Source organism: Ambystoma mexicanum, chromosome 7q (assembly GCF_040938575.1).
Source record: "Ambystoma mexicanum isolate Mex_15411 chromosome 7q, UKY_AmexF1_1, whole genome shotgun sequence".
NCBI classification, from domain to species: domain Eukaryota; kingdom Metazoa; phylum Chordata; class Amphibia; order Caudata; family Ambystomatidae; genus Ambystoma; species Ambystoma mexicanum.
In genome coordinates, this window is record NC_090941.1 from 571,241,695 (window position 1) to 571,262,582 (window position 20,888).

General features: G+C 47.2%; 1 protein-coding gene across 3 annotated transcripts in view; it reads right to left on the reverse strand.

Annotated features, from left to right (window-relative positions):
- LOC138528430 (mitochondrial ornithine transporter 1-like) overlaps positions 1-20,888 on the reverse strand; it is a 148,672-nt gene that overhangs the window by 27,280 nt on the left and 100,504 nt on the right. For all 3 annotated transcript variants that reach the window (XM_069640052.1, XM_069640054.1, XM_069640055.1), the window contains exon 5: positions 20,094-20,266. In XM_069640052.1, the coding sequence (XP_069496153.1) occupies positions 20,094-20,266 (173 nt within the window). The remainder of the gene's footprint in view (positions 1-20,093; positions 20,267-20,888) is intronic.

The following is a 20,888-nucleotide window of genomic DNA, read 5'->3' on the forward strand; positions in this document are numbered from 1 at the left end:
GCCGCGCTTCTAGTAGCGCACTAGCAACTACGCTCCTTTACCAACATGTTTATCACAGAACCCATGAACATACAATAGAAACTGGCTCTGTATAAATATTCTCCACCTCTCCCAGCAGCGGAGACCTCAAGAAGATCAGATATGGCAACCTCAGGTGCGGAGGCCGCAGCTACCAAGGGAGACGTTGCAGCTCTACTGGATGAAATCAAAAACATGGGGGCTAACATTGGAGTAAAAATCGACAATCACTCAGCGAATGGACAAGAAGGAGGAGAGACTCGAAGGAGTGGAAAATAACCAATCCTCCCTGAACACTTTAGAGTCTCAGATGGACCACAGAATTGCCGAGCTAGAACAAAGGGAAGAGGAATTCTATCTTAAGATGGACAATTTGGAGAATTGAGAGAGGCGGAACAACCTACGCTTTTTTGGTATCCCGGAGAAAGAGGGGGAAAATGATGGAGACCTGAAAAAGACGGTCCACGACATAATGAAACTCTTATTCGAAGATGATGCCATTGACAAACCAAAGATCGAAAGGATACATAGAGCGGGGGGGAGCAGCAGGCGGACTGAGGTCAGTCCTAGTCCGTATCCACAATTACCAGGACAAGGCCAGGATCCTGGAGAAGGCTAAACGTAGCGGGCCGGTCACCCTAGACTCGGCAGGGGTAACAATCTTCCAAGACTTGTCCTCCCTGACTCTTGCCCTCAGGCGAATTTGTATCCCCCTCACAAAATGGTTGAAAGAACGGGGAGTCCGGTATAGATGGGGGTACCCATTCTCCATATCATTTGAGCTTGAAGGTAAAAAAGAGGTTGATGTCTGAAAAAGAGATTAAGAGCTGCATGGCCGACTTATTAGGCGGGCACAAGGAGGGGCGAGATCAGGAAGAGAAGAGAGAGGGCTGAATACTTCTGATAAGAAACGACACGTCACCTAGAGGCTTTGCGTCACCCCCATTACAGGGTGAGATTTGAACATGCAGTGTCACACAAGTGATGAGGGGGTGGGTTCCCGGGTTGGCATTACACTACTTCTACCACATAAACATTTAGAGTATGATGATCAGCCGCGCGGCTGAGCCTTGATCCCGGGAGCAGTGATCGGCCAAACCCCAGACTCCGGGGCAGGGCCTGATCATGAGGATATTGGGGGTAGCGGGTTCGCCCCACCTGGAGGGCTAAGACCCCGTGACCTGTGCAATGAAGCAGGTCTTGTTATCTCGGATTTTGGGGACATGTTGATTGAGGAGGCATGAGGAATCATGAGTAATGTTGGGTTGAATAGGAAGTTCATGTTTTGGTTCAGATGGAAGGGGGGGGGGTTTCAATGTTATTTTGGTTGAAGATTACACAGGACCGTGAGGTAACGGTCTCTGCTGGTGGTCCGTACTAGACTTGATTTCAACCAGGTCAGATCGGACGCTGTCGAGGGGATGGGGTGGAGAGGGAGGGGGGAGAGGGCGAGGGTAGGAAGGGGGGGCGTGACAGGGGTTGGAATGGGATACTCTTTAAACCATGAATCCGTAAATATGTGGGTGTTCTTTTATGTGCCCGGCCGCCGATCTCCATACGGGGGTCACCAAGCATACACAAAAACTAATGGCGGTTGACCTAGACTCTCGGAGGGGGTGGGTCTCCTCAGGGTGGGGACGCTTAACGTCAAGGGTCTAAACTCCCCGATCAAAAGGTCTTGGATATGCAGGGAGTTTTGATGAGCACGTCTCAATGTGTTGTTCCTACAGGAAACCAAGTATGCACGAGGGGAGGAACAGAGAATATTGAACCCAAGGATGGGGACCGAACATTGGTGCTCTGGCCCCTTGAGAAAGGCAGGAGTGGGGCTACTCATTAGAAAAGGATTAGAGTTTGAGGTCACCAGGACATGGGCAGAAGTGGAGGGAAGAGCGCTTTCGGCAGTTGGGACAGCACAGAAAGTTACTATCTCCCTCGCAACGGTGTACTCTCCCAACTCGGGACAGTCCTGCTTTCTCACCAGAACACTACCCAAAGTAATGTGGAGGGCCTCTGGGCATGTAATCCTAGGAGGGGACTTTATGGGCCGACCCTAGACTAGACAAAAGGGCCAGTAACCCCAGCACACGTGAACCAGTGGAAGGAAGTCGGGCAGAAGTCTCGGAGATGTTAGATCTTAACAAGTTGCGAGACGCATGGCAGGGATTTCACCCGGGGAAGACAGGGTACACCTTTTACTCCTCCCCACATGGTACTTTTACTAGAACTGATTACGTATACCTCAATGGGGAAATAGGGGAGGCTGCGATGGAATCAGAGATAGTTCCGGTCACGTGGTCTGATCAGGACATGGTCACGGTGGACTTAAACTGGGAAGGCCTCTCACGCAAGGGATCAAGGTGGAGATGCAATGAATCCCTCTGGAGGGACCCAGTCTTTATGACCGAAATGGAGAACGAAATCAGGGAATACTTCAAAATAAATAACACGGGAGAGGTCTCAAAGAACACAGTGTGGGAGGCGGGGAAAGCTACGTGGTGGGGAATACTGATCAGAGAAGGAGCCAACAAAAAGAGGGATAGGGCCTTGATTGAAGGTAAACTAAGGAAAGAGATAGCCCAACTGGATGAGGAAGCGAGGAAGGCCGGAGAATATAGGCAAGCAAAGGTCTTGGAAGCAAAGCAGAAGAGGGAGGAGCTTCGACACATGGAAGAAGGGCAGGTATTCCGGAAACTGCTACTTCTTAAACAGAGGTTTTATGAAAAGGGAGATAAGGCGGATGCGTTGTTAGCCGCCAGACTATGGGTTCAACGTGCTGAGAGGAGGGTGGCAGCCATAGAGGAGAATGATAGCATCCAGGGGGCAAAGGAGGGAACCATCCCAGAGGCTTTCTCTACTTTCTATGAGGCACTATATAAATCGGAAGCCAGCTCTACACAATTTGGAATGGACAGCTACTTAGCAAGGGTTGAGATACCAAAGCTTGCACAGGATGAAAGCCTCGAACTTGATGCCCTCATAACTGCAGAGGAGATCAAGAGGGCAGTGAAGAGACTCTCGCTAGGGAAAGCTCCAGGGGAAGATGGTTACACCGCTGGGTTTTACAAGTCCTTCCTCTCTCCACTCCTGCCTTTCATGGTTGACCTTTTGAATGAGATCCTGGAAACGGGGACTGCCCCCGACTCCTTCCTCTGATCCCTAAAGAAGACCGAGACCCCAAACTGTGCGGATCGCATCGCCCCATATCCTTATTGAATATAGACACCAAGATTTACACAAGGGTCCTCGCTGCAAGGCTGGAAAGGCTCATGCCCCGTCTGATACACTCTGACCAGGTCGGATTCATAATAGGGAGACAGGGGGGCAGATAATATACGGAAAACCCTACATTTGATCCACAAATCTCGGAAGAGGACCAACAACCCGGCCGTCCTCTCGGTCAATGCGGAAAAGGCCTTTGACAGGGTTGAATGGGGCTTTCTGATGTGGGTTCTCGGGAAGGTGGGAATTGGTGCCAAATTTAGAAGGGGAATCTAGGCAGTGTACACGTCCCCCAAACCTTCAGTGCTTGTAAATGGAGAATACTCTTGCTGGTTTGACATGGGCAGGAGTGCCCTCTCTGCGATATTCCCCGTCTTTGGAGCCCCTGGCCCAAAGACTTAAAGAAGACAGACAGGTGGAAGGAATCGAGATGGGAAGGAAGGAATACAAGCGCCTTATACACAGACGATTTACTCCCACACATTCCGAATCCCCTGTCGTCCATACCCAGAGTGGTACACGTGATCGAAGAATATGGTGAGCTCTCCGGTTTTAAAATAAACGGAACCAAGTCCATTCTATTCCCCCTGCAAGAACCAATATAGGGGGACGCTGAAAAATTCTCACCGTTGGGGCCAACGATCGGGGGTACCACAATAAAATATCTGGGAATAAACATCACAAGAGACCTAAAATGTTTGTATGAAGCCAATTTCCCTCCCCTCCTCTAGAAATTACATGCGGATCTGGTAATGTGAGAGAAACTAATATCCTGGCTAGGGAGGCTGAATGCCGTGAAGATGGTACGTTTGTCCAGATTCCTCTATCCCTTTCAGATGCTCCCGATCCGAATGCCGAAACCTTTCTTTGATTAGGTGAAAAGGGCTATATTACGATTCTTGTGGTTGGGGAAGGCGGCCAGGGTGGCCTATGAGACCTTGACGCTATCCAAAGATAAAGGTGGTGTAGGCCCACCGTACCTCAGGAAATATGAGGCCGCTCAGCTAAGAATTCTTGTCACCCATCTGAGAGGGCAAAGAAGGCTCCAATGGATTGACTTAGACAATTCCCACCTGGCCCCAGCCACTGTTGCCGAATGGCTATGTGTCCCGAGGAATAATTTTAATACGGAGACTAAGGGACCACCCGATACTGGGGACCACATGGGACATATGGAGAGACGGGATCAATATAAGGGGGTTCACTTCGTGGTCGTCCCCTTTGAGTCACAACTGGGCGCCCGGGGTCAGGGAGGATTTCCAGGATCACAATATATTTCATGCCTGGTTTAAAGCTGGACTGGAGAGAGTAGCCCAACTCTGGGGGCTAGGGGGGGCTTTTGTAACAATTTTGGAATTGGAGGCGGCTCTGGGGTTGGGCCCCCTTCCGGTCTTTCCCTTCCTGCAACTCAAGGGAGTTCTCACGAGGGACAATGGATGGCAAAGATCCAGAGGGACCTTACACCATTTAAAAAATTGTTAAATACTAGAACTGAGTCCAAAGGCCTGATCTCTGCAATGTATAAAGAGTTGATCGATGCAGGAAAGGGGTCAACTCTGAAACGGAGGGGTAGGTGGGAGGGAGACATAGGAGGTGAAATTGACCCTAACATGTGGGGGAAGATGTGCAAAGTCGCCTCCCAGGTCTCGATAGCTAGCCAGTATAAGCTACATGCCATCAAACTGTTACATAGATGGCAGTACGATCCTTACAGACCGTCACAGATGTTCCAGTCAACGAGCCCGCTGTGCTGGCGTGGGGGCGCAGTGAATGCAAACTACTGGCACATGTGGTGGGAATGTTCAAGGGTCAGGGTATTCTGGGATGAAGTCTTGGGATGGATCAGAGACTTAAATGAGATCCAACGAACCACTGACCCCCTCCTAATATTGTTTTGGTTTGAAGAGTGCAGGGAGAAACGGGTGAGAGTGAAGGGGCTGGCAGCCCCTCTGTTACTGGCGGCGCGTGCCGCCCTGGTGATGAAGTGGAAAGCAAACCAGATGCCGGGGAAGAATGAATGGATAAATGTGGCCACCAATATGTGTATAATGGAGAGAATCACTGCAGCCCTTCTTGAGAAATCTACCCAATACAAACCTCTATAAGGAGAATTTGTGACTAGATACCTGTCTAGGATGCAATAACTTGTACCTTAAGTGTATGTTGAACCTGCCATGGCCACTATTAAAAATGGGGGAGTTGACCCGCCTGAGGACGCCAATGTGACTGATTATAGTAGATCTCAAAGAGGCGGCAATTTTCACTATTGAATCGTAAGTGAGACAGCCACACAGTAATCACGTCTATGGGAATTGTGTACAACACTCAGAAACTAGAGGATTCACTCTTTCAAAAGGGGGGGAGGGAGAAGGAGGGCAGGGAGGATGTTGCGATCTTTGTAATCAGGGATAGTTGGGAGGTGGGGACAAAGTTTAACTTAATTGAGGAGAATATGTTCCTAACACTGTACCTGTGTTTTTCATGAGCCGTTTTGAAAACTTTAATTTAAAAATTAATTAAAAAAAACCACAAAGCCCGCCTCTTCTCCTCTCTGCAAAATTCGCAAAGGCAACAACTAGACGCGCCAACTGCCTCATCGAAAGCTTGCAAGCAGGGAAGGCTGGGAGGGCGAAAAGGAACCTGTCGGAGAAGAATCCATAGACATTTTGTTTTCTCCTTCACTGGATTGCATTCTTCCACAGAATCCACATCTTGATAAGATTGTCAAAGCAACGCTCCCAGCAGGAGGAGGGAATGAAAGCTAAAAATAAAAAAAACTCTGCAGCACCACCCGTCCAAAGCAGGTATCTGTGCCTCGAGCCACAGCCAAACTGTAGTGCTTTGCAAAAGCGTGCAGCGACATCCATGTTGCAGCTTGGCAGTTGTCTCACTGGCACACCGCTGTGAAGGGCCAACAACGTCACCACCCCACTAGCGGAATGGGCCCTCAGACCTCGAGGCATCTCTTTACTTGTCCTCTCCACTATGCACAAAAAAATCCAGCAGTAGATTGTTTTGTAACAACTTGTCCCAACCTATATTGCAAGAAAGCTATAAAGCTGATTTTGACTGCTGAAAACACTGGTCCTAGCTGGGTAAAATACTCAATGGCATTTTGGGGCCAAGAACGTGGAGCCTCTCCTCCACTTTAGATGGCTGAGGCGTTGGAAGGTCTACACTTTGGGCCACATAAAACTCTGCGACAACTTTCGATAAGGCATTACGGTGAACTCTCAAGCATAGCTTTTCCTTACTGAATTTGAGGAAGGGGGAGGGGGTTTACAAGTCAGTGCCTATAGCTCACTTACACGCATCGCTACCAAAGCAGTCTTCAGTATATGAAGTATAATGGAGGCAGAGTGTAAAGTCGCAAAGGGAGCGGCGATCAGGAAATTCAAAACCAGATTCAGATCCTAATCTGGAACAATGAAGGGACAAGTGGGACATTTATTTACTAGACCTTTAAACAAAATGGGGCCACCACTGGTATAGAGAAGGAGGAGCCCTGCTCTGGTGCCCTCTTGAATAAAGACAACAGCCAGATACCCTTTTACCATGCCCACCTGTAGGCCTGACTTGGCTAAAGCTAGAGGAAATTCCTCCACTGCAGAGATTGGGCATGGCACTGGGTCTAACCCCTTCTCGCTACACAACGTCACAAACTTCTTCCATCTGCACACGTACAGCAATCTAGTTGAAGGGCTGCATGCAGCCAGCAGCACCTATAGTACCTCCTCATCAGTTCCAAATCTTCATATCTCAACCTCTCAAGAGCCACGCATGTAGGTTGACAGATCCTGGTTTCTGGTGCAGAACCGTGCCCTCAGACTAGAAAAAAAGGTCATGTTTCGAAGGGAGCCAGAGAGGTGGACAGATGGGCAACTCCAGAAAGTCTAAGTACCATGTCCTCCTCGCCCAATCTGTAGCAATTACGATCAGCCATGCCCAAAACCTCTGCAATCTCTTGAGAACACATGGGATGACCGGTATCGATGGGAACGCATAGTGGAGGTCAAAGACCCACTCTACCAGAAACGCCCCTCTCAGAGGAAATTTCCTAGAGCTAAACCATCTGCATTTCGAGTTGTCCTTTGTCGCAAACAGGTCTACTGCTGGGGTGCTCCACAGGGAGAAGATTTCTGCAATGATCTCTGGGCAAATCTCCCACACGTGGGAAATCTTGCTCTGTCTGCTCAGAGCATCTGCCAGCCCATTCTCAACACCCACTAGATGTGCTGCTGAGGCAGAGATATTGTTCTCCAACCAGAACCACAGCTGCATGGCCTCCCTGCACAGGGCAATGACTGGACGCCTCCCTGTTTGTTCAAGTAGTGCATGGTCACCATGATTTTGGGTGGGTGAATAAGACTATTCCGGGCGCTCTACCCCCCTGATTTATTTGTTTGTGTTCTTTGTAGTTTATTATTTGCTTTCTGATTTATCCATGCTATGTGTTGGTCAGTGGCTGCATGTCTACATAGAGACCAACATCCACCTGTTGGTCGGTTAGTTAAGATATAGGTAATGTTCTTCTATTTAGACCTTTGCGCACACTGTTTAGTGAATAACAGGTAACTGCTTTTAATTCTAGTATTACCATATCAGTGAAAAAATATTTTTTATATTTAATTGAATTTGTGCCAACATAACTCCACTAGGAGGCACGTGCGTGTGTTTCCCCCTTTCTTCGGCTTTGTCAAGGCACTTAGTATATTGTTTTGACGAATTCAGATACAAGAATACATTCCATTCTTTAATATAATAAAATAAATATTTTCTTCTCAATAATCCATTAGTAATTTTTTGCTTTGTCTTTGGTTGTGGTTCATAAGTGAACACATTTCAGTGTTCCTTATTCCGGTGAGTGTCTTCCACTGTCCTGGGGTTCTGTTCATTTATGAAGATACGTCACCATTACGCAGTCCTTCTATGGTGTCAGATACTTGGTTTAGAATCCTTGGTTGCGATTGCATATATTATTCCCTATTGGGAATTCCCACTGCTCGGCACCTTGCGCTGCCTCTGCTCCTTTCGGATGTTTCTAATGAGAAACATGATATATGCAATCGCAACCACGATTCTAAACCAAATATCTGACACCATAGAAGATGGACTGTGTAATGGTGCAGTATCTTCATAAATAAACAGAACACCAGGACAGTAGAAGACACTCACCGAAATAAGGACCACCGAAATGTGTTCACTTACGAACCACAACCAAAGACAAAGCAACAAATTACTAATGGATTATTGAGAAGAAAATATTTTCTTATACTAAAGAATGGAATGTATTCCGGAATGTATTCTTGTATCTGAGTGCGCTAAAACAATGTACTAAGTGCCTTGACAAAACCCAAGAAAGGGGGAAGCACACGCACGTGCCTCCTAGGGAAGTCATGTTGGCACAAATTCAATGAAATATAAAAAACATTTTTTCACTGATATGTAAACATGTTAATGCTTACATTAAAACCATTTACCTGTTATTCACTAAACAGTGTGCAGTAGCAAGTTATTGCATAAATCGAATTATACGATTAACGTATAGATGAAAGCGCAAAGGTCTATATACAAAAATATTAGCATGGTCACCATGATGTTTGTTAGCACCATGACATGCGTCCCCAGAAGAGAAGCTGCAAAATCCCTCAACACCAGTCTGACCGCTGACAGCTGCGGCAGATGGATATGATAAATGCTCTCCTTCCAAGACCATTCAGCGTTCACCTGAAGGTCCCCACAGTGGGCTCCCTTGCCCCTCAAAGAAGCGTCTGTGATAACCTGGACATGCTTACAAGGCTCCCCTGCCAGCATGTTGGCCCTGTTGCTCCAGAAGGCTAGGTCATCGGCGGCAGACTCCGACACCCACAGGGTATCCGGCATCTCGCCCGAATACTGCGACCATTGGCTCCTGAGAAGCCACTGCAGGGATCTCATGGCATACCTGGCCTCTGCCACAAACATTCAGGAGGCCATGAGACCTAAGATGCAGAGGAAGGCAGATGCCAGAAGGCTGCCCGAAGTTCGGAAAAGATTGACCATCTGAGCAATGCTGGTGATTCTTTCCTCTGTGGGAGGTGTAAGGGGAGCCTTCCCCTCCCAAATGTCCAGGACTGCCCAGATAAACTGGAGCCTCTGTGCTGGTGTAACGTCTTGAAATTCAAGGAGAAGCCCAGGCCATGCAGCAGCGCACAAGTGTCTGAGAAAACTCAAAACTTACTTTGGGGACTGATCCCAGATCAGCCAATACGGGAATATAAATATTCTAGACCTTCTGAGTTGGGCCCCCACCACTGACATCAGCTTGTTGAATACCTACCTTGGGTGTGGAAGTCAGGCGAAAAGAGAGCACCATAAACTGATAATGGGTGTCCCCCATGATGAACCTTAGGACCCGCTTGTGCTTCGAATGGATCGGCACATGGAAATAAGCATCCCAAAGGTCCAGTGACACCACCCAGTCCTGCGACAGAAGAGCATGGAGAATTTCCTTCAATGTCACCATCTTCAATCGGTCCTTCTTCAGGAACTTGTTCAAGTCCCTGAGGTCCAGGATGGGACAGAGTCCTCCCCCTTTCTCATTGACCAGGAAGTAGCGTGAATACTAGCCCAACCTCTCTTTGGCTGGTACCAACTCCATTGCAGCCTTGAGTAGAAGGGCTTGCAGCTCCTCCTGGAGCTCCGAACCCGGTTGAGGAGACTGGTGGTGGTCTGTCCGGGGGACGTTTGAGAAAGGGAGAAGCAGTAGCCTCGTTCCACCAACTGAAGGGCCCAGGCATCATAGGTGATCTCCTTATACACCTCTATTAACCCAGAGAATCACTCTCAACTGGAGTAACATGGGAGACCTCAAAGAGGCTTCTGTGTTGTGAGCACTGCAGATATAGAAGCCATGGCCAACGGACCCTTCATTTCACTCCTGTCTCTACCGGGGTGTGCAAATGTTGCCCTTGCCTTGCCTGTGGTAGCTCTGCTTTCCTTGGGAAAGGGTTAGATTACCTAAACCCCCTTCCTCTGGAGCTAAACAAGACTATCTGTTTAGCTGGCTCTCCAAGAGACCTAGCAATTAGATAAGAGGACCTGTGCAGCACCTCAGATGTGCCCATGAAATGCCCCACACAATCTGCTGTGTTGAGACCAGGCTGAAGCGCTAGGTATACTGTCTCCTTGCCATTCTTTACTATCTCCAGGAAGTCATCCCAGATGTAGCCTTAAGGAAAGTGGTTGGCAGCCTCTGTGATATTCCTGATCGTGCCAATATTTGGCAAATGCGCACACCACATTTAGTGCTTTAAATGCCATGCTCTCCAAGGCAAACACCTTCTTGGCTAAGGCGTCAATCTTTGACTCTCGGTCGGTCAGGAGGTTGGCACAATGAACTATTTCACCCTTTCCTGGAGAATACTGAAGGTTTGAGTGCTTGTGGTATGTTGTGTCCTGGATCTGGTGTGAAAGGGTATGCACATGTTGGCCATCGTAAATTATGACAGCACATGGGCATTTTATGGTAAAACTTATTTTACGGCGCGATTGAGCATATGATGGAAATGCCTGTCATATGTTACAAGAAGCTGAGCATTTGATGGAAAATCCTTGTATATAGTTACAGTGACTAGCATATGATGTGCATATATAAGCTCAGACTCCCCTTGCATATAAGCAATAACCATATCCCTGCAAAAATCAAGGTTTTGTTTTTAAGACAGAGCTACCCAAATTCTGAGCAAGGGATATTTACAAAGGGTGGGAGGGTTTCCAACAAAGACATAGCTCCAAACAAAAATACAAACCCCTTGATCCTTTCTAGGTTTGTCTCTTTAGAAGGCAATCAGAAGTGTTTGGTCGACAGCTTTCCACTGGTCCTCATCTTTTAATATATACCCCAAAGAGGGAACATCTCAAAGCAACAAGAGAAGGGCCTGGTGGTAATGAACAGCCACAAATCTTCGCAGAATATAATGCTGTAAACAACCTACAAAGCGTCCAGCACAGTGGGAGAAGGCGCACGCTGTGTATTTCTCAGAAACACTCCAAGGAGTGCAGGGCCTCTGGCTATCAGCCTAAATATGGGGTTAGGGTAGTGGAGGAGGGGCATGCTGAACAATAAAGAACATGACTTATTGATGTGTCTGTGGGTCCAAGACATTGACGATACAACAAATAAAAATGTAATGGAAACTTTGCTAGATGCAAACCAGCATCCAATCCCAATCCTCAGCATTATCATCTTTGCCAGAGGAAGCAAATAAACAGTAATCTGGGCAACAGGTTAGGTACCTTGCACCCTGGGGCAGTGTGAATAATTAAAAAGTGTGTTCAATTTAAAGGGCATGCACAATGGCCCATTTACTGATCATGCTCACCCTCATCCTGTTAGAACTATGACAAGAAAGAATAGGATTAAAGACAAGCAAAATTATGGATAAGTAATCCAAGCATTACTTTTACTGTTCTGATCAATGAAATAACCCTACAGATTCGGAGATTTTAAACTGTCTTACTAACCAATATTTTTGTTGCTTCATAATAACTGTTGTGGCAACAAGGAATGAAGAGACTGTCCAAGTGGTGCCATGCTGGGTGCTATAGACTTTTATTAAATGGAAAAACAAACCTATCTGTCCCTAACGCTAAGAGGATTTACGTACCTAAACTAAAGAAACTTGAGTGCTCGCCAAGAAGTTTGTGCGAGTCAAAACAAAAAAGGCAGCGTCCAGTCATAAATGCTCCTACTCTATCCCCCCCCAGACTACAAAATAAAAACACCATAAAATGCAGCTACTCTTTGTAATCCAGGAGAATGACTCCCTTCTTCTGGATGTAAAAGCGTAAAAACGGCTCTAGAGTTGTCCAAAGCAAAAGTAGCATAAAAGTTCAGGTTCTCCTTAACCCAATAGAAAAATAAAATAGTCACATGAGGTTCATGTGGGGCTAGGAGAATGACTCCCATCTCCTAACAAGTCCCCCAATGTCTTTCACAGTTCTTAGTAAGGGTTGTAGTTCCCTTATTGCGATTTTCACAATCTCTGGGTTTTTCAAAAACTCTTGCTCTGCCCCCACTGGGATGATGAAGCCGTTTCCTGGAGTCCCTCTTGACTTTCTAGTATCACCCTTTTGTGCAATTGACCTGGGAACTGTATCAAAAAATTATTTACTGTTTTCTCTATTTCTTTATGGTTTACAGTCTCAAAGGATTCTCGGTTCTCTTGGTTTTTTTCCAAGCAAAAAATAAAACAACAACAACGTTTTTCCTTCTTCTCTGGAGAAAGGCAAAGTTAAGCTCATCAACTGAAAAGACGAGACTCTTGGCAGGATCTGGTGTTGACCAATCAGCAATTGGTAGCAGGATGATGAGAGAGGATAATTGGGGTTTGACTCAATGAGCCAACCCTAGATGATTCTGCTGTGTGCCCAGGTGGATCCTCACAGCTCTATGAATGATTGCCATCCTAAGAACTCTGTTCTCGTCATTGGCGCTCCAGAAGACACATTGAAAACCTGTCAGTTTCTTCGGGGTTGTACTGGAGAAGGTAACCCCTTCACTACGTTTCAAGGGGCATCTGAAACTTGTGTACGAGCACGATACAAATACATTATCATATCATATCTGGTTTCCGGAGCCATACTGACAGACTTTGATCCTAACAGCCAAGGCGAGGGTTAGCTTTATTAACTGCTCTTAATATTTGTGTGTGTTCAGCAAACAGTTCTTTACACCTTCTTGATGTCATTGGCACTCTCTGAAGTTCTCTTAAGTTTCCCGTGGCCCTCTCCCGGACTTTAATAATTGCTGTTACCTCTTACTTTGAGTCAGGAGCTTTTCACCGGTTCGGCCTGGGTTTTCATGATGGTCAATCGCCTTTTTTCCACCCTTGTCGCGGCTCGTCCCGTAGGCCCGGTACTGCTGTCTGTTGGGAAGCAGACCAGGAACTCAACCTTCCTTCCCTGTATAGAAAGTCCATCCATCACCTCTCTGGATACTGTTCAGGTCTGTATAAGTGGGTGTGTGAGTGGGTAGTATTAGCGGTTTCGGCATAGTTGCTGGACCACCCGTGGTCCACCCACTACAGGTCACGCCACCACGACCCAATCCTTTTCCTTCCGTGTGGCCGACTCTCGGCCAACTCGTATGACGCTTTCCAAGCATTTTACAAACAATATACTTCTGGTTAACCACAGTGTTCTGCCACTCCTCCTCGTGCTCAGCTTGACTCTCACCCACCGGCCACAAAGTTGAATCTGTAAAATGTTTATTGTCGTGCCTCCAAATTGGATGCCTATTCCCATCTTCGTTTCTGCTCTCCCCATCGGCCTGCGAGACGTCCTTGTGTGTTCCTTTGAACCACACCTTCGACGTCTCTAGCTCGATCTTCTCGAGCCTGCCTCTGTTTTCCCTCGCCTTCGATCTGGTTCTGAACAACTTCTTCCGCCTCGACTATTCTCTCTGTCTCGTTTTCTCTGTCTGGTTTTGGTACTCTCACTGGTACTCTCCTCCATACTCTCTCTGGTACTCTCCTCTGTACCCTTCCGCCTTAGTTTGTTTCCGACACCATGATATAGCAGGACCCGCCCTGATGTAACGTCCATTCCATTGACTATAGCCGTTCCAGGAGTTTGTGGTTGCTTGCATCATTCGAGTGCTTCTTCGTTTTAGTACCTAAACCATCCAAATGATTTGAAGTTTCACAGTAACACATTGTTTTGGACATGAGTTTAGATTCATGAGGTTCAGGTACCATCGGCAGCCTAATCACATCATTACCCTCAGGAGAGTTGTCCCACTCCACAAGATCCTCCTGCATGTTAACACCCTATGGGGACTATTGGTGAGCAGCCTCATGCAGAGGGATTCTCCCCTGGGAGAAGTAACGCCATCTGAAGGATCGCGTCACGGGCCAGTTACCCGAAAAGTGGTTCAAGTAAAATAAATCCAGGGGATGCATTCTTTTCCAACATGTTTTGCTTTAAGAAACATGAAGGTTCCCTTATCAACAAAAGGGGACTCAAGTATTTCTTGGTTGCTGTGGGGCAGTGCAAAAGATGTGTTGGACAGCCTTCTTGCCTACAATGGTGTCAGCAGCGTGTTCCCAACACTAATGTATGATGAGCTCCAGCACCAAACGTTGCTGTAGGGAGTGCATTTCACAGAGACAGGCACTTAAAGAGAAAGTCATTGTGAAATGTAAACAACAAAATAAAAGCATTTCTATCCCTGTAGGGGGGAGGAGGAGAAATGCAAGTGTCAAAGCAGCGGCACAAAACACTGATGTCACACTTGAAGAAAAACGCCACGACAGAGAAAGAAATTATGCTGCAGAGCATTTTGCTTGCCTCTGCGACTGTTCGCACAAGACAAGGGGAGTGGGCTTGTTTTCTGCACATTTTAGTCATGCGTTTCCCTTTCGAGAATTCAGCATGTGGAATGAAATGCCAAAAAATGTCCCTTTTTGCACAAAAGGAGAATTTGAAGACGTGCATTGTTGATGTGCTCGTTCAAATGCCCTTTCTGAATGGGGCACAGTTTTTTTTTTTTAGGCGCAAGTGACCAGCAGCAACATTTTGAGAATCTGGCCCACGGTCTCCAGCCTGAAATGAGGATTTTGTTTAAGATTCACTAGTTATGTTCCACCTTTCCCTGGAAAAGGTGGGAAAACACAGCTAGACCCACGTAGACATTTGGAAATTTACAATGATTCAGTTTAAGGTAAGGCAGGTTCCTTGTGGCCTAGATATGTTTTTTGTTAAATTACCACAAAAAAACAAGAGTAAAGCTCCATACTCCCCTGCAGCGGATTAGGGATCTCTGCCATGTCATTGTTGCTTCCTGTTACAAAGTAAACAAAATCAAGGTCTCTCCAACTTCCTTTCTGGTGAGATGAAGAGTCTGGTCCTCAAGAGTCTATCTGGAACCAGGTCATAGGGCAATTGGGTTTCTACTCATCAATTCCAGTGGGACGGAGATTTTCGACAATAAAATAGACAACTTTATGAGTGAAAGGGAAAAGCCCCGACACCTGAAAGAGGCACGCCTCCACCACCATCCTTCTCTACAATAGCTTCTGCCTAGGTTGCTTGGCAGCAGGGCTCAAGTCTCTTGGACCTAATAAAAGAAATTCTTCTTGCGTCCAAAAGAAAAGGCATCACTCAGTCTCTTGTATACCACTCCAGATGGACAGGAACCGCCCGTATTCCCAGGAGACTTACTGCCAGAAGTTAAGTAGCGATCTTTAGGTGGTACCAGTACTCTTGTTGGAGTAGGGTCTCAGGGTCTCTGTCTCAATAGGATCCACAAAGCTTCTCAGAGGTGAGATAGGCTGAGGATTTTTTCAGGTTTTGGGTCAGATGCTTTAGTGCTTACCTGTACTTGAGACTTGATTTATTCACCCAAGCCTGTCTCACTTACCTAATCACCAAATCTCAAACTCCCTCATACCTGGAGACCTGCTTCTAAGCAGTGCAGCTCTCCCTCCAACTGTCTATGGCTACCTTGCTCGCCTTTCTGCCACAAGCTCATTTCTTCGCCTACTCCCCTGAAACACCACTAGCTGGATGTTGTCTCTCGTTTTGGCTCTTAGGAAGGCGGCAGAGGATCCCCTGGGAGTACATGGCCAGTCTTCATACTTCATACCTCCCCTTTTCCTCCAACTTCTCTCCTTCCCCTTGATGTTCCCCTCTTTCAGTCTCATCATCCCATCCTTCTGTTTAATAAGCCTCACTCTCCCCATCTGCTGCCTTAGCTCCTTATGTCTAAGCCTTCCCTGCACATACACCACTGTCTGCACCTCAACCTGTACCGACACTTCTCCCTTTCCCTCCTCTGCACCATCAGATCTTTCCACACCATCTCCTTCAGCTCTCCCAGCACCAAGCCTCTCAGCTCTCCATTCTGCACTGCTCCCCCTCTCTTAACTCCTCCTCCTGCATGGTCTGCTCTTCCCAACACCACTGTTCCTGCATTTATATAGGGTCCGGGCTCTGTAGTATGAACTGCAGCTTTGGCTGCTCAGGTCTGTGGGTATGGGATTGGTAAGCCGGTGAGACCCAATGCATTTCCCCTCAGTTCATTCCAGTTTTCCCTGCACCATTTAGCCCAGTGTAACCCCTGACATCAGCCCTGGTATGTGCAAGGGTGTACCTTCCCTTCCCCGGAGCAGGGACAGTACCCATGGATACCACCACCCCCAGCCAGCTGGATAGGGAGGGGCATTGCACCTGCTAAAATAAAATCACTGTTACCAGAAGATGGGCTACACACCGAGTTCTTTGATCACTAAGGGACACAAACACCAGGGTGCATTTGTATAGCTATCTCAATGGGGACCCCTCATCATTTAATAAAACCACTTGTCTTTCAAATCCTTTACCTTTCCGATTCCCTAGGATTTCCCTGGCTTGAGCCTAATCTAAATGGGGACTGCTACATCAACTCACCCTTCCTTGTAGTCGTCTCTGGGACCCTTAGGGAAGAGTTTGATGCAACACCTTATCTATACTCGAGCACCACCCACACGGAGTGTGAGGCCAGAGGATGGCCTCTGTGGGTGGTCCCATCTTGCAAGGCTGCCATACTCTCCCCGCTACCTCACACCAGGGTACCTCCCCTCTACCCCCTTTATATAATTGGTTTTCTTAAGAATATCCTACCCCTACAACTTTTAACTCTACTTAACATTCCCCCAAACACTTACACCCACACTCAATGCTTCCCCTTACTTAAAACGGTCACAATGGGGTGAATGCTGCAGTCAGTCACCCCTTTCACAGTACCTTTGTGGGTCCCACCTACACTCACCGCGCAACCCATGCCCTAATACAGTCCTGGTGCATAAATGGGGTGACACCCACGTTCACCATTGCACCCGTGGCCCTTTTATGATCTTCAAGGTGGGCCATGTTGGTTGGGGGACCCACACACACACACCGCCAAACCTGCGGCATGGTCTTATTCTGGGTGGGCCCTATTGGCTGTGGGACCCACCTGGCATCACCACTGTGCCCACAGCACTTTGTTAATCATCTGGGGGGGCCTGTTAGCCAAGTCACTACGCGGCCTGTGCCACCAGATTGATTTCGGGCAGCGTCCCCCTAGTATCATGGGGGCACTGCTGTGCTCTGCGGCCTCATTTGGGCCTCTGGCCCACCCCCGCTGACTTCACCTGGGCTGCTCAGCTGTGCGGCGTGGATCAGTCTTCACCCGGGACGCTTAACGGAGCAACCCAGTACTTCCTCCACTTCCTTTTAACCTGGGTTGGCCGGCGAGGCCTGGAGATTTTAAACCGGGGCAACCAGAGATGCAGAGAAGCTGTTCCTCCAGGCGGAGGCCGCAAAGAACAGGATGCCGCTACCACGTCCCAGGAGCCGGTTGGGATCCGACTCGCCAGAAGGAAGCAGCATTCAAGGTGGTGGCGCAACTGCAGAAAGCTGGACCGTGATGTCTGGAAACAGTGCTGAGACCACCAGCTGGATCATGCCGCAGAGCCGCACAGGTGTCGGATATTGCAGAGTAAGGAACCCGCGACCGCGGAAAGAACTGGAGTCATGTCCCAACAGAGGACAAGGTAACGGAAATGGCGGGAAGACCGGGAGGGATCCAGGAAGCCAAACCAAGAAGCCAAAGTGCATCAGGAGTCATCTCCCTCATCGCAGTGGCCCTCCCTTCACACAGAGGGAGTCAGGAGCTATCTCCCTCAGCACAGTAGCCCCACAAACACCATTGGAAAACTGGAGTGCTTCATGAAACAAATTCCTCACCACGATAAAAAAAAACAAATAGAGAAACGTACAAGGAAGACACAGAAAACCTTGGGAACAATGTCCCTCATAAGGCTGTGAGCTTCTATATTTCCTGGAAGGAGTTAAAGAGGCTAACTCAAGTTATCTGAACAGTGTTTGAAGAATACTGTGTGGAACCTTAACAGAAGGACCAGGAGAAGGGAGTCATTCCCCTGGTGAAGGAAACACAAACTTCACTTTAGTTAAAGACTTATGTTCATAGTGTTAGGGTTAGATTAGTCGTTTTCTGACAGAGGACGGAGAACATTTAATTTTGACTGACATTCTGACAGCTCACTGAAGTTTTCCTAAGTTGAGGCAGGGCAAGGCCTTTAGAGGTAGGTAGAGATAGGTTTCTTTATTTATTTAATAAAAGTGTATAGACCACAACATGACCCCTGCTTGTCAATTTCCTTTTTTAGTCTCGCGAGGATAGTTCAGGGGAAAACATGCTCGCCTTGAAAGCAAGACGACATGCAGCAGCAAAGGTTCGATCCCCGGGTCTGCGCTTAGAAACGTCTGGGTAGTAAACACGTTATAAATAACCTATCATCATCATTCTAAACCCTCACAGACTTCATATTCAACGCACCACCTAGTGCAGCGGTCTTCCCCCGCCGCTCTCCTCTCTTCACCGTGTAGGCTGTGCCTAGCATATGCAACCTGGGAGGACTTCAATGAAGGGCCCGATTTGCTAGCCACGAGGAGAGCCATCAGGGGCACGGCTGGGCCACCTGGCCTTGCCTCCCCCGCCCCCACATGTGGCCTGGGCTGCTCTACATTGGCCCATGCACCCCCAGGCACACTGCCTGGGTCCTGGATACTGCTGGGGCCGACCGGTCAGTCGGCTGAGATTCCACTGGCATCAGCAGCTGGGCCCCCTTGGATCACTCTTCTGGGGGAGACTCCCCACACACAGCATGGCGGCAGCATTAAATAGATTTAGGCACTGGGAGGCCACTCGAGGCAGCACTCCCAACCCCCGACCAGTGAAGTTCCATTCTAATGTTGCTTTCTTCTTTTCTTTTGAAATATACACACACAGGACGCATACAAAAATAAAACACACACTACACTTTTAATTAAAAACTTTATAACCCTGGTGTATGCGCCTACATTACTGGTGTTCCCAGAAGCATGTAGCCACACTAGCCGGGCCCCCATTGGGTCCACAGGCTACACCAGCACCATCAGCCGAGCGTTCAATAGGCTGGCTCACCATCTTGGATTCATTCTCCCCATGCATGAATAGTGGGGTGCATTCACAAAGGTATTGGTGGGTCCGGCGCTACCACCAAGGCCTAACCAAAGGCTTGATGCCCACAGAAACGGTCCTGCTTTACATTTGCCTTGGTAATAGCGCTTTGCTCTTCCTCCGATTAATGTCAGTGACTGTAAAAGAGTGAACCACAGAAACGGTCATCAATCTATCTGGGGCAAATCTTAAAGCACCAGAAGCCTAAGTCTCACGGTCGTGATCCCATGCCTCATGTACCCATTGATGTGGCCCCACATCAAATAGCAGGCAGTGGGGTTGGGGGGGGGGGGCTTTCTCTCTCAGTCACCCCTACATGCATCCAAAGTGCCAGGCATCGAGCTTCCTCATACACTCTTAGTATAGTAAATGCTGTCACCTGACAAAACTAAACATTAGAAATGTGATATTCTTAAAAAAAGGAATCTAAAATATAACAACTTGTTTTTGTAAAAATTGGAACATTCGGAAATTATATTATATATATATATATATATATATATATATATATATATATATATATACACACACACACACACACACACACACACACACACACACACATAAATCTAATGCAAATCATGAATAAGTAATATTTTCAACATTGTCAGCCACTGCTTGGAAACAGAAAGCGACAAACCATGGACAAACTATTAAAGAATTGTTTACATTTTCTTTTTTATTTAAATGTTGATTTTAAAGACATTTAAAATGTATTCAGATTTGAACATGCATATATCCAAACATTTAAAAAAGCGCAGAGCCAAGTTAAGTTAGCGCATTAGGAGTAAGCAGCCTGAAAATGATTGCGAAGCAGCCGACTTACCCAGTTCGTCTTTAGATTTCAGCCCTGATGCAAAGAACGAACGGCTCAATTCGTATCCCCCGAAGAAGAAGAAATATCCTGGCATCTCTCGGAATAAAGTGCTCGACAGCCCCTGGTAAAACCCCAACAGACCTTCACTGCGAACAATACCTTTCACCACCGACCAGACTGTACTGACAAAGGGGAAGAAAGTCATCAACCAAAGATTTGGCTCAAGGTCATAATGTTGTTTTTTTTTTGCAGTGAAATTATTTGATTGAACACAACTATGATAGTATAAACCAAAATACACTTTTGGATTAGGATTACAGTCCATCTTCTATATTACCATCAGATTCCAGCTTGTTATTTTTTAGACCTCTGGTACTTTTTTCCAAAGATCTTCTAATACACGTCAAGAAAGGAGGGTGGAAAAGTAGGGAACACCCCTGACGATTGTAGAGAAAGCAATGCCACCATTGGAAGCTTTCAGTTTGGCTAAACTTTAATAGACCAATCAGAAATAAAGCAGACTTGTGAAGTTTTAACTGCCCATCAGGGGAAATTTAAAACACAAGTCAAATAGGGTAGTATTGGGGATAGCAGAAGGATATATATGTTGGGGGCACCGTTTGTCCAGGGGACACAAGGAAGAAAGAAACAGGAGCCAGAAGTTAAGTTAAGGCTTTATTCGGAAGCATGTTCCCAATGTGGGAGCCGCTCCTTCTAGCAGGAAGGAGACTGTCAGTGCGCTGTCCATCGAGCAGCGTGTCACACAGAGGAATTCAAAGGATGACTCTACGCAACCACACGCAC